The following is a 12,875-nucleotide window of genomic DNA, read 5'->3' on the forward strand; positions in this document are numbered from 1 at the left end:
CTCCCCCATTCCGCTTGGCGGGGGGGAGTGAGCGAACGGCTGTGTGGTGTTCAGCAGCCTGCTGGGTTAAACCACAACACAAGGCAAGATTGGAAGAAGGGGTTATATCTTCTTTTTTACCTACTTTTTTTTTTTTTTTTTAAAAAAAAGACGACTTCCAAGTACTGAAGTCCTGCATCATGTCTGGAGTGGGAACAAAAGATATGCCACAGCTTTTCAGTACGTTTTGGATTTGCTGACTGCAATGAAAGAAGCAAGTTCTCTGAGTTCATACAGCTGTAGTTGTTAGACCTTGTCTAAGACAGTGGCTCATGTGTTACTGCTGCATGGGAGAGCTGTCATTCAAGAATGTTATTTTTTGTTGCCACTGTGCTGGCTGCAACCAGCCAGGACAGGAGATGTGGTGCACACCACCCAGCTTATAAAGAGCAGGCTGGAGGGATGTGTCATCTCCTCTATGAACCAGCAGTGCTGGCTGCAAGACTGCTGAATTCTGTAGGGTCAATCTGGGAGAGAAAGAAAGAATGAAGAGACTTTCATGAAGCTAGTGTCAAATTATCCAGAAGACCTGCAGAAATAAAGCCTGTGCTTGAGATGTTCTTGTAGTTAGAAAAATATGACTTCTCACTGTTGAGAAGTTGATTTTCTGAAATAATTGTCGTGTTGACCATGTCAACCAAGCCACCTTTCCTCCTGTCCACTCTGTTGGCATCGCTGTTTAATGTCATACTTCTGTTGGGAGGATTTACATGTGTTGGTAGTATTTTCTTCTAAAAGTTTGGGTAATTTCAGAAAAGAACAAGTGAGGCTTTAGAAAGCTTGTTTTCCTCCTGAGGGACAAAGGTGAGGCTCCTGAATACAGTTAGCGGCTGTTAGTACTTGCCACAACGTTAGGCCATATCAACACAATGATTACAGCTCATCTATACAGCTTGAACCCACTTTCCGTCTGCCAGCATGGGTTACGTTCATATCACCATTCCAAAGTTGATCTGTTGGCTGAGCTGATCTCCCTCACGTATCAGTACCACCCGTGGGCTCTTTCAAAGTGGGAAGTCCCATGCAACGGCAAGTGGACATTTCCCATGTTTCATACCATTTATCTTTGCCCGTCTCTCATTAACCTACAGTTGGCTTAGAAGTCTTGTGGCTTAAAAAATGTTTATATAATTGCATGGCACCAGCCAGTTAGTCCTAAAGCCTGAAGACTTAAGAAGGAGCTGCCTTTATAAGCTGTGGTATGTATACGTATAGCTACATAGGCGATTAACATGTATATGTGAGGAGTCAGAAGGAGCATGTGGCATTGGAAGTTGAAGAAAGGAGCATTGCCATTTTCCAAGAGAAGGCAGGGGAATAAATAAGTATTCGTAGTTGGAAGAATCTCCCAGGTTATTTCTTCTGTTATTTTGGAATCCTTGCAAATATTCTGTTGATTTAAGATGCTAGTGTAGGTATATGTGCAGTGGTTTGAATGTATCACTAAACGTCCTGAAGAGGAAAAGCTTCAGCAAATAAAATATACTTTGATTCAGGTTTAGATCCTTTTGATGGGGCAAAACTAAATACAGGCTAAACTTTATAATTCAGGTGTTAGAAAATGAAATACAGGATCTCTTCTTGCTTCAAGTTTGGGTCTTCATTGTAATCATTAGGGAGCCTGCACAAGGCACCCATTACCAGCCTATAGCATTGATTGGCCTTAGTTACTTTGTGCTCTGGGAGATTCTACATACCAGCTGCAAAAGAAAACATGACGTATAAGGGCTTTAAATGGTCTCTCTTTGTCAGTATGAAAACACATGTGTGTTCATTTCTTAGGAGCTTCTTTGTAATTCTGGGCCGTATTCTACTGACAGATGAGGTAATGCTGATGTTCACCAAGACATCAAAAGATTTGTTTCCACTCTTTTGACCATATGGTTTTGTAGCCCAGTCCTAAAATTCAGCCTATTCCAGTGTGGGATGCTAATAAAAGCTGGAATGAGATTTTCAAGATGGGCCTTTACAAACTTTCTGTCTATATTTAAGTATCTACATTGAGTGGCTTTTTTTTTGTTTTTTTTCTGACCTGGAGGAAATCCAGCTGAAGCCAATTTGCACTACTTAGTCTTTTTAAACCATTCTGTTAAAGTGCCAAAGTATAGCTTTGGGGTGCATTTAGTTGTGTTTTGTTCTGGTTTTTTATGTTTTAACAATGTTATTTATTCTTGTCAAACAGGATCTCTCCCAGTGTGTTACATGCCAAGAAAAGCACATTACTGTGAAAAAAGAGCCACATGAATCTCTGGGAATGACAGTGGCAGGAGGCAGAGGCAGCAAAAGTGGCGAACTGCCCATCTTCGTGACAAGTGTACAGCCTCACGGGTGTTTGGCAAGAGACGGCAGGATTAAACGAGGTGGGGCTTGGCTTTCCTGGTGGCACGGGTGGCCTCTGATTGCTGTTTGATGAGTACGTTCTCTGGAGTCAGGTGGTGTCAAAAAGTCTTTTCACAGATGTGGGAAAGTGCTGATGGATGCTTTTCTTCATGTTTCAATAATGGAAATAGAGTATTTAGTATCGCACTTCCACCTTTTCTAGGAAAGGGATGTTTAGAGAATGATAGCAGGGGAAGCGGGTAAGACCAGGAAATGTCTGGTTAAATTCTTTAAAGCTGACGGTAATCCCCTGAGCTGAGGATCTGGTGCAATGCTTTTTACTGTAGTGCACGCATCCTGTTTTTGTGTTTAATGTGGTGGGCTGGGTCCCATCTCTGTCCGAGGAATCTCCGCTCCTCAGTGTAATATCTGAACAGCAGAGATGCTCTGATGGCAGGCCACAGCTCACTCGTGCTGAGTTTACCCCCAAAGCTACGTCAGTGTTGAACCTGGTTCCTGAATGCTTTCTTATCCTCTGGGACAGCTTGGGTTTGCCGGTCTTCAGGGGTGCTACAGCACCTACCCGTGTTCCTCGGCTTTGCAGATGGGAACCGGGAGGTGGAGGTTAGGCTCGGTGTAGGTGAAGGCCGTCCTGCCTGATCGATAGCAAAGCTTCTGATGATTAAAACATACTGTGCCTTATGTGAAACAAAGACTGCCTATGGGATCTCTGCGATTCAGAGTTCACAGAATTACAGGTTGTTTTAGGAAAGAAATTTAGGAAAAAAAACTTCACAGATTGCAAATTTAAAAAGAACAGTGTGGGAGCATCCTTATATGCTTCTGAGAGAGGGAGATTTACACCCACATACCAATGGGTATGCTTCCTTTTTCTGTACTACTATGGAAAGCACACTTGATGGAAGAATCGCAGTTGCTTTCATTGTGTAACATTAAAGTAGCCACAGCAGCAACAAAAGTGATTTCCAGTTAAGCTGCACCTCAACTTTAGGTTTCCCTGGGAGGAAAAAGCTTTTAAAAAATTACTCTCGTTCCAAATGTGACCCAGGTGTTCGCGCTTTTGCTTTGGTTTTTCTGGCTTTCATTGGTAAGTGAGACTTTGTGTGAAAGTGGAGACTGTCACTGCTTGGACAGTAAATAACATTCTTGTTTTCATCCTGAGGCTTTTTAAAAAAAATTCTGAAATAAAATAAAAATTGTGGCAATTTTTTTTAGTGGCTTTGACTCTTTCCAGATTATCTTTGTAGAGATGCTCTTTCTTTCTTCTAATGGAATGGTTTTGTACCAACCTTTCCAGTAGTTTTTGAATTCCATTTTGTTCTCCTGAGTAACAAGGTAAAAAAGCAGAAGACCTAAAACACCCTATGGAGCCTCACTTACCTACAAGACTTTGTTACTTTACGGTGCCCGTATTGTTCCTTCCATCATTCTTCCTTCCCTTTTAAAGTTAAGGTGGACCCAAGATACACCACTGGAAACAATTATCTAGTGGCATCTGCAATGGCAGTTGCAGTAGAGATGGAGGTGCTTAGGTAGTTTTTGTCTCAAATTTTCGGGGCGATATACCATTGAAGCCACAGCATGTGATGTGTTATGTGGAAATAAATTATACTGATTCAGCTTAATAACGCAATACATTAATGTTTCAGACTGGCAGTATAAGGCTTCAGAGCTATTCACATTCCCAGGCTGTTAGTTCAGACTGCCTCAGCTCCAAAAAACACAGTATTAAATGAAACCCTGGCAAGAGAGGTGCTGTCGGTAGGAACAACTCTGACAGACTGATGTGTTCTCACTTGCGCCTTTGGACAGGTGATGTGCTGCTGAACATCAACGGCATTGATCTGACTAACCTAAGTCACAGCGAGGCGGTGGCCATGCTGAAAGCTAGTGCTGCCTCTTCGGTAGTCGCCCTGAAAGCCCTGGAAGTCCAGATTGTCGAAGAACAGCCCCAGGCTAATGAAGAGCAGTTGAGTACCATCAGTGAAAATGAATACGATGCCAGTTGGTCACCGTCCTGGGTCATGTGGCTGGGACTTCCAAGGTACAGAATTAATTGATGAAGTAATTAGTTACCTGTTTTAAGCTAAGTCTGAGAGAGATACAAAAGCAGACCTTATTAGTTACAGCACATCTGCCCTTTTTTCTGCCTGACCGACCATCTCAGCTATATTCGGTTGGCAGTGTGCTTATGAAGCGGACTGTGAACAGGAGCAATGTTTCCTTAGGAAACTGGAAGATGAATAGACTTGGTTTATCCCTTCACAAACCACAGTAACTACCCATGTGGATTCTGCTCATTGAACACAAGTCATCTTTTCTGTTGCTTAACTATATTGTATCTTCCTGTAGAATATCTAAAACCAGAGAGATTATTAATAAAAACAAAGTATTTACCCACATGTCTCTTTGCTAATCTGCTACCTAAATTTGTGAGGCCAAATATACAACTTCAGAATATCGGATCAGACTTGCCATTCTCACATACTCTCGACACAGGTGTCTTGCACATGTACGAGCCCGTAGTTACAAATCCCCATGTATTTTTTTCAGGAACTCACTACCATCTCTGCCAAATGCAAAAACTCGTCAAGATTTGCAGTGAGCTCCCTCCCCTTGACTAATCTGCAGTCTGCTGGACATCACCGTGTTTCATTTTTACTCTTCTGTTTTTCACTCTCTTGTGGCTACAGCTATAAGCTCATTCTGGCATTGCTTGCTATCAAGAAGAGCTCCCACTACAGCAAATAGTCTTATTAACTTCAGTCAGGGTGTGCAGGTTAATTCATCTCCCTCTGATAGAGTTACCGGGCTCAGGTCTGTAGTTTAAGCATAAAACCACAATAAGAACCAGGCGTATTGGTAGCAGAATTGCAGTTGAAGATAACAGAACCATGCGTTGGCCGTCCAAAGATTTCACACTTTTTCATTTTATTTCCTGAGTTTTACTATCAATTAATTTCTCTTCCATTCAAGTATTAAGGAGTTACCTAATCTCAATAAACAGCTCTCAGTTTTGGTAAATGTACTTGCTTTCCATGCTTTAGCAGTGGTTTATTGCTTATATACTACAGATGCCCATGCATGGCTCCTAAAGTTACGCTATGCATTGTGCTGCTATTCTTTAAAGGACTGTTGTACATCAGTAAAGAACTTAACATCTTTTTTACCCAAAAGTTAATTTCTATGTTCTTTTTTTTTTTTTAATTATTCTCTACTTCATTGTCAAGAATTAATTTTCACTGGGGAAGATAACATATACCAGTACAGTTAGTGAAGCATGATCTGAATTACTTACATTCTGTGTACTAAAATGGTTAATCATTTATATTTTCATTACTGGTGATACATCAGTTCAGAGGTAGAGAAGATGATGCATGGATTTTTAGATCTTTACTTAAAGTAGAAAAAGCCTAGACTGGCTGGGGGTGGAAGAAAAACGCATTGCATTTTTGACTTGCAAACTAAACACATCAGGTATCTATTTTCCACCCACATTCTTGCCACCTGTGAAATCCCTGAAATGCCATTCTATTACTGTCAGTTTACAGAGTTAACCGTGTTTAAGTAATTATTCTAGCACTGCATTATTTCTTTTAAAACACTTTTCTGTCTTAAGATTGTGGGCTTTTTTTGGTAATCGGTTTGAATATTGCAAAATTACTCTGTTTGGGAACAGAAGTCTAATCTCCATCCCTCCCCTTCTCTTCCACGCTTAGCACGGTGGTAATGATGAGACAGCAGGTGTTGTGTCTACTATAAAAATATCTATATGTGGTATACACGGCTTTTTCTCTTGCTATCCGGTGCTTCCATTCCACAGCTGCCTACATAGCTGCCATGACGTAGTACTGCGGCGGAGCAATTTAGGGAGCTGGGGTTTCAGCATTGTCGGTGGCTACGAGGAGAACCACACGAACCAGCCTTTCTTCATTAAAACGATTGTTCTTGGAACTCCCGCGTACTTTGATGGAAGATTAAAGTAAGCGAAAATAACAGGAATAATAATAATAGTAACAACACTAATAATAATAAACACTTTTAAATAGTTACATGCCAGTGCAACTAATTGCTTAATGAAATATGCTGTAGCATCTTGTGCTGGGGAGGGTCATGCAGCCCAGTAGTGCTTTGCCTCCCTGATGAGTGTGATGCAGGGAAGTACGGGGTGTTTCTGCTGGGGAAGGGGCGTCTGGCAGAGGTGGTGCTTGTGCTGGCATCTCTGCCATCTCCCATCCTCCTCCCCAGCTGCAGTGCTGATGTCACCTGCTGTCTCCGTCTCCCTGTTGAACTCTTCTTTAGGCCAAGAGACATTGCAAAATGCGTATGTGCAGAACTGGCCAGTTTATAACATTTTTGTCTTCCTAGAGAACAGCTAAAAAATTAGAACTTATTTCTGTAAAGTGGGAAAAACTGTTTTATCCTTTCATGTAGCCTTCTGAAGCCATTGCTGGAAACTCTGGTACTGAAGATGGATGCTGCTGCTTTAATGGACAGGCAAGAAAGTAGATGCAAAAGATCTCTGAAAAGATCGTTAAGGAACCAAGTCCCCATGCCAGTGCCCTGAGAATCATTAGTTGGCAGGAAAGACACTGATAAATGAGGCAAGTTCAGCGAAGGCCCCTGAGATGGTGGGAGCTGGAGCACTTGCCCTGTGAGGGAGAGGGCTTCAGGGGCACCTAACAGCTCCTTCCAGTACCTACAAGGAGATTATCAATGAGGCAGAGCCCGGGCTTTTCACAGTGGTGCAGGGCGAGAGGGCAAGAGACAACAGGCACAAGTTGAACAAAAGAGGTTGAGACTGGTTACAAGGAGAAACTATTTCCCCATGAGGATGGTCAGGCAGTGGCGCAAGTTGGGTGGTCTCTGCCCTTGGGGGTTTCTGAGACCTCACTGGATAAAGCCCTGAGAGACCTGGTCAGATCTCACAGCTGACCTCGCTTTGAGCAGGAGGTGGGACTAGAGACCTCCTCAGGGTCCCTTCTGACCTTAAAGATTCTATGATTCTACTTAGACATTATGTTTGGATGCAAGCCCCAGGTCTAGTATCCATATATGCATCTTGGCCTCGTTTAGGATTAGTTCAGAACTAGGACTTACAATTCCTATTAAAGGTTCTCTTGTTCATAAACTCATTTTTTGTGAAGGTGGCAGTAAAGAATATGCAACTTAAAGTTTTATGGCATGATTTTTACATGTAAATTTACTTACAAAGCAACTTAAGAAGAAAATGTACTTATGCCTAGAGCCTTGCCAGTAATTGATTTTTCAGTTCAATGACTAAACAAATAAATGAAAAAATAGCTTGGCTGACACAAAATTACATCTGTTTTGGCCAACTATGAAACAGTTTGGATTAAATGAAAGATTTTAGTTCAAGCCAAAGAAATAATTTCAAATTGGGGAATTAATAACTAGAAGTCTTCAAATGGAAATTCAAGCATCATTCCTAAGAAGAGGGGAAGAGTGGTTGTGGTCACACTTACCCCCTTGTAAGGAATGGAAAAGATGCTCTTGTGTGATATAGTACCCTCTGTTCAAATGTACTGTCTCACTGAGAATATGGACTTAAAAATGGGCCATCAACAAGGGAGAGCTCCTTAGAACCTGCACCATGAGTTATCGTGGGGCAGGTCTTTTTGAAGCTGTTCTGTTTTGTTTAAGTTATCTAAATGTTTTGTTAGGCTAGAGTGGAGGGAGAAAATAACTTCACAGTTCAATAGTTAAGAGAGTTTTCTGTCTACATTATCTGTCTGGTGTGATTTTATAGAAGGTGAAATGATTTCAGCAGAAAGGCTGGGTGAGTGAGACCCCACTCAGTGAACTGGTTTGGTTGATGGGGTACCTTGGTTCAGGCAGGGAAGAGCTTTTGAGTGCACATTTGGCTGGTGTTGCTCACACTGCCTCTTCTTCCTCTGCTCTGCCCTAGTGGAGGGCACCGGGAGAGCTCAGGAGAGCATCTTTTTGCCATCCATTTTGGTGCCTCCAGTAGTTGGGAGGATGAGTTTCAGGAAAAGTCCTGTTTGATCTCCAGAGTAATTTTTGAGTGCTCTGGGCGATGCCAAACACACACTCAGGTCACAGAGAAGAGATGCATGGAGACGGAGCATGCTCAATGTAGGAAGAACTTAAGTGCTTTTTTTAAAGTTTCTCTTGAGCTTGTAAAAATTGAAACTTAACCCTTCGAGGTCAATTTTCTCAAGGCCAGTAAACAGCACCCTCCCAAATTTCTATTCCCTGCTTCAAAACACAGAGATGCTACAGCTTCTCAGTTGAACCATCTGCTGAGGGAGATTTCAAGCCAAATGGTTACATTTGACAAAATCATAAGCCATTGAAAACAAGGTTCTCGGTTGGAATGCGGTTGGTAGCCATAAGTATCTTTACTTACACCTCCCACGGTAAAGGCATGTTTGGTGTAAATGTGTTATAATCCACACAAACAAAGAGAAATGCTTTTCTGTCATGCACATGCTATCTCATTATCTTCTCTTGACTCCGTTAGATCTTGCCAGCTCTCTTCCCTCACATTTCCATACAGGTCAGCTCTTAATGCAGAACTATTTTTGTATTAGAACTGAAATCCAGTGATTTGGGAGTTTCCCAGATGAGTTTCAGTAGTAAAACAGGCTTAAAATTGAACCCCTTCGGGTTTTTTAGCTGCGCTTCCAACCTGATGGAAACCTATCACCCCAGAGGTGAAGTGCTGTTTGTTGGTGTGTACTGGTTACTGCAGAGCAGTAATCATCATTTGTTTGTTTTTTTTTTTCTTCTTGTGTTTTTAGGTGTGGTGATATGATTGTTGCTGTAAATGGACTGTCCACGGTTGGAATGAGCCATTCTGCGCTCGTTCCCATGCTGAAGGAGCAGAGGAACAAAGTAACTTTAACCGTGATTTGCTGGCCTGGAAGCCTCATATAGATTTGGGAATCACTTTGGTTCAAGCAGCTTTTTTTTCTAGATAGCTGACACAAAAATCTCCTCTATCTTTTTTTCCCTATTGATACAGCTGGTTATAAGCAGGGCCAAAACTGCTGTATTTTCTTTTTTTATGGGCCTCTCAGACTCGCTCTATGTACCTTTCCGTCCTGAAATAGCCATTTCTGTTTGCTATATTCGTTGCTGATGCAAATGCAGATATACACGAGCTCACAGAGAAACTCCCGCTCTGATATGGCTGTCATTGAGCTTTCCCCGTCAGGCTTGTAGAGTCAGCAGCAGAACTTAGTGGTTCTTTGGCTTTCTCTGCACAGTCCTCAAGTTATAAGTGATATATAAACGTAATAGCCATGTACCCTTTCTTCCCTGCAAAGGGAACGTGTGTCAGTACAGCAATGACACATCTATCTGCTGCTATGAATCAAAATCTGTTTCCAAAGGTACGTCTCTTCATTTCGTAAGCCTTTCCATTTTTGATTCCATATTTCAGACTGATTCAAATAATCCATCTTACACATCAGAAATTACTTGGTCCCCCAAATTTTTCTTGCAGGGCATCAGTGTTCACAGAAAAGTAGGACAAAAGCCTGATATTACTGGAATTTTTATAAAGTGCAATAATTGGACTCTTTGTTAGGAAACTTTAATATATTACAGAGTTTGTATCCTATAATGACGAGAAATATGGAAGTAATTACTGTTGCAACGCTGGCAAGAATACACACGTGCCCGAGGTCGCCTTTGAGTGAATGGCTTGCAGTATTAGACTTGACTTTACAAACGAATGTTTTACTATGTCAGAGAATTTTGATGAACATTTTTATGAAGATAATTTTTACCGTTTCTATTGTAGTTGTCAGCTCTCTTTATGCATGTGTGGAAACAATACTTTGACTTGTACTTTATAAATGAGAGAATTATTTCCAGGAAAAAAGCAAGCTATTAAGAAACCATATGTTATGGTTTACAGGTGGGCAGGCTAGAAGGAAGGCTGTTTGAATTCAAGTCCAACTGCAAAGTAAGCTGCAAAGTTCACTCTTGTTCTGTCACCTCCTGACAAATGTGCAAATGCCTTGATATCAAATGCTGAAACGATCTCTCTTGCATTTCAGGATAGTATTTTTTTTTTCCTTTAGAGAGCAGCTGCTATTAAGTTGTCAGTAAGAGTAATACTATTTATCTTGGATTGTATTTAGTATTTTTACATACCAACCTGTAACTTCTAGACTTTGCCTTTCCGTGATATTTGCAGGCTAAGCACCCATTCGTTTAAGAAAAGAGGGGTGGAGCGCAGAAAGAAATGTGCTGACCTGAAGCTAACCCTGTGTGTTGTCAGTGTTCTGCATATTTGAAAAAGAGCTTCATTTGTAAACCAGGTTCCCAACCTGAACTGATTTTATGAATGACTTCTGTATTGTATTATTAATTACCAGAGAATGTATTTGAGAATCACAGCATATTTCAGTTGTGAAGCATGAACTTTATTTTCAAACTTAGCCGGTATAATATCAGGGCACATTATCGCATGACATTAATTCCAGTAGCTTTGTTTTCAAAAGAAATAAAGTTACTCTTTTGCAAAAAAATTGTAAAAATATCATATGAATGAAGTGGTTTTATTCCTCTCTGTAATGTATGCTATCAGTTTAATTTCATAATATTAAAATACAAAAGAATGTCCTCTACAGTATATTACTGTAATGAGAATCTTTGTTTCTGAAGCGAACACCAAACTTATTTGATACTCTAACTGATTTGAGAACAAGTTTCCTCCCATCCCCAGATGTTGTTTAACTGTATGCTTTGCTCTTAATGCAGATTTTTTTGTAAAGTACATCTTAGTGTAGACTTTAGGGGAGATTTTGACATACGTACTAGATCTAATGTTTTTTATTTTAAAAATTACACTTTTCTTCCAAAACCCTGCAAAAATCAGATTTTTAGATTTTTTTTTCCTTTATATGTATATGTAATCAGATTTTTGATTTTTTTTTCCTTTATATGTATATGTAACAAAAGCATGGGTTAGCTTAAATGCGGTTTTGTTTCTGTGTGCTGTAGCTTTTTTTCAGAATGTCTAGTGATAAAAACCTTTCTGAATTAATTCCCTTCATGAATCATTTTTTCCCCTTTCTCTTGTAGCTGCATAGTTGGGTTTGGTTTTCTGTGTTTAAAAATTACACTTTTCTTCCAAAACCCTGCAAAAATCAGATTTTTAGATTTTTTTTTCCTTTATATGTATATGTAACAAAAGCATGGGTTAGCTTAAACTGTGCGGTTTTGTTTCTGTGTGCTGTAGCTTTTGATCAGAATGTCTAGTGATAAAAACCTTTCTGAATTAATTCCCTTCATGAATCATTTTTTCCCCTTTCTCTTGTAGCTGCATAGTTGGGTTTGGTTTTCTGTGCCTTCTGTTTTAAATTATTTCAAGATTTTTTTTTTCCCCCCAGATATTGCTATCTAATTGTATGGTATTAATGAAGGATGAATAAAAGTTCATTCTACTCATTGTAATAACTCAAAGTATTGTCTCACTCTTTGCAAAAGAACGGGTAGCTCAATGCAGACTCAGTTTAAAGATATGTCTTTTCTGCTGTGATTTACCATAAATTACAGTTAGTGAATGTACCAAAAGAGTCTGAGGGCATGCTTATCCTGCCAGGGTAACGTACCAGCTGTTTAACCAGTAATTCCAGTACCGAGAAGCGTTTCTAAAGCGGAGGTAAGATCTGTGCCTTACGGTACTTTGCCGCAAGCAGCATTTCCTCTTTTCCCCTCAACGCCACCTGGTACTGATCAGCCGGAGGATGTTTTCACAGCATAGATTTGATGCAAGGAGACAGTCTTGCTGGAAACATCAGTTTTACAGCTGAAACTTGAGCCTCCTGGTAATCAATTCCCATCTCCATCTCCTGCAGGCAAGTATGCTTTGTCTTTAGACGTCTGCGAAGCTGGAATGAGTCTAAAAGCAATTTCTTAATGATTCGCAGTAAAGTTGCCCAGAACCTGGATTCTTATTCCTTGCAGTAGTTAGTGGGTTATGAATAGATGAGTTCCTTTAAAACAAAACCATGTCTGTGTACAGAAATGCAGAAGAAACCAGACGCATCTGCCAGTAGGTTATTAGCTCTTGTACTTCTTGTAAGGTAAGAGCCAGACCGTCAGACTTCTGATTTACAGACAGATTAAGGAATTCATTGTTGCAGCTGAAGGTGCACAGAGCTGTTGTGTGAGGTGGTGGACCCAGTCATCTGTGTGCTGGAGCTTTGTAGGAGGAACATCTTCCCCAAACAACCCTAGGGATCTCCAGCGAAGAATGTAAAATGGTTTATTCTGCTTCACAGCATGCCAATGAAGTGAAATCTGAAGGTATTTCATTTGCCGCTCTAAACTTCCTATTTAGAGTCAGGAACAACTGAGGGGAAAATTCAACATCGCAAAAGAATTAAGAATTCATTTATTTGCAAATTCCCTGATAGATCTGGGGTGGGTGTAATGAAAATCTAAGCCTGGTTCTCAGATACAGTGTGAGTCAGATAATACCAGAAGCAAGGCAA

The 12,875-nt window shown here is 40.5% G+C and overlaps 1 protein-coding gene across 1 annotated transcript in view; it reads left to right on the forward strand.

Annotated features, from left to right (window-relative positions):
• Nucleotides 1-11,003, forward strand: part of LNX2 (ligand of numb-protein X 2) — a 57,977-nt gene extending 46,974 nt beyond the window's left edge. The window contains exons 12-15 of the mRNA XM_019474863.1: nucleotides 2,222-2,399; nucleotides 4,192-4,423; nucleotides 6,203-6,361; nucleotides 9,165-11,003. Coding sequence (XP_019330408.1) covers nucleotides 2,222-2,399; nucleotides 4,192-4,423; nucleotides 6,203-6,361; nucleotides 9,165-9,300 — 705 coding nt within the window. The 3' untranslated portion in view covers nucleotides 9,301-11,003. The remainder of the gene's footprint in view (nucleotides 1-2,221; nucleotides 2,400-4,191; nucleotides 4,424-6,202; nucleotides 6,362-9,164) is intronic.
• The last annotated feature ends 1,872 nt before the right edge of the window (nucleotides 11,004-12,875 follow it).

This window comes from Aptenodytes forsteri, unplaced genomic scaffold, assembly GCF_000699145.1.
Source record: "Aptenodytes forsteri isolate BGI_AS27 unplaced genomic scaffold, ASM69914v1 Scaffold155, whole genome shotgun sequence".
NCBI lineage: Eukaryota > Metazoa > Chordata > Aves > Sphenisciformes > Spheniscidae > Aptenodytes > Aptenodytes forsteri.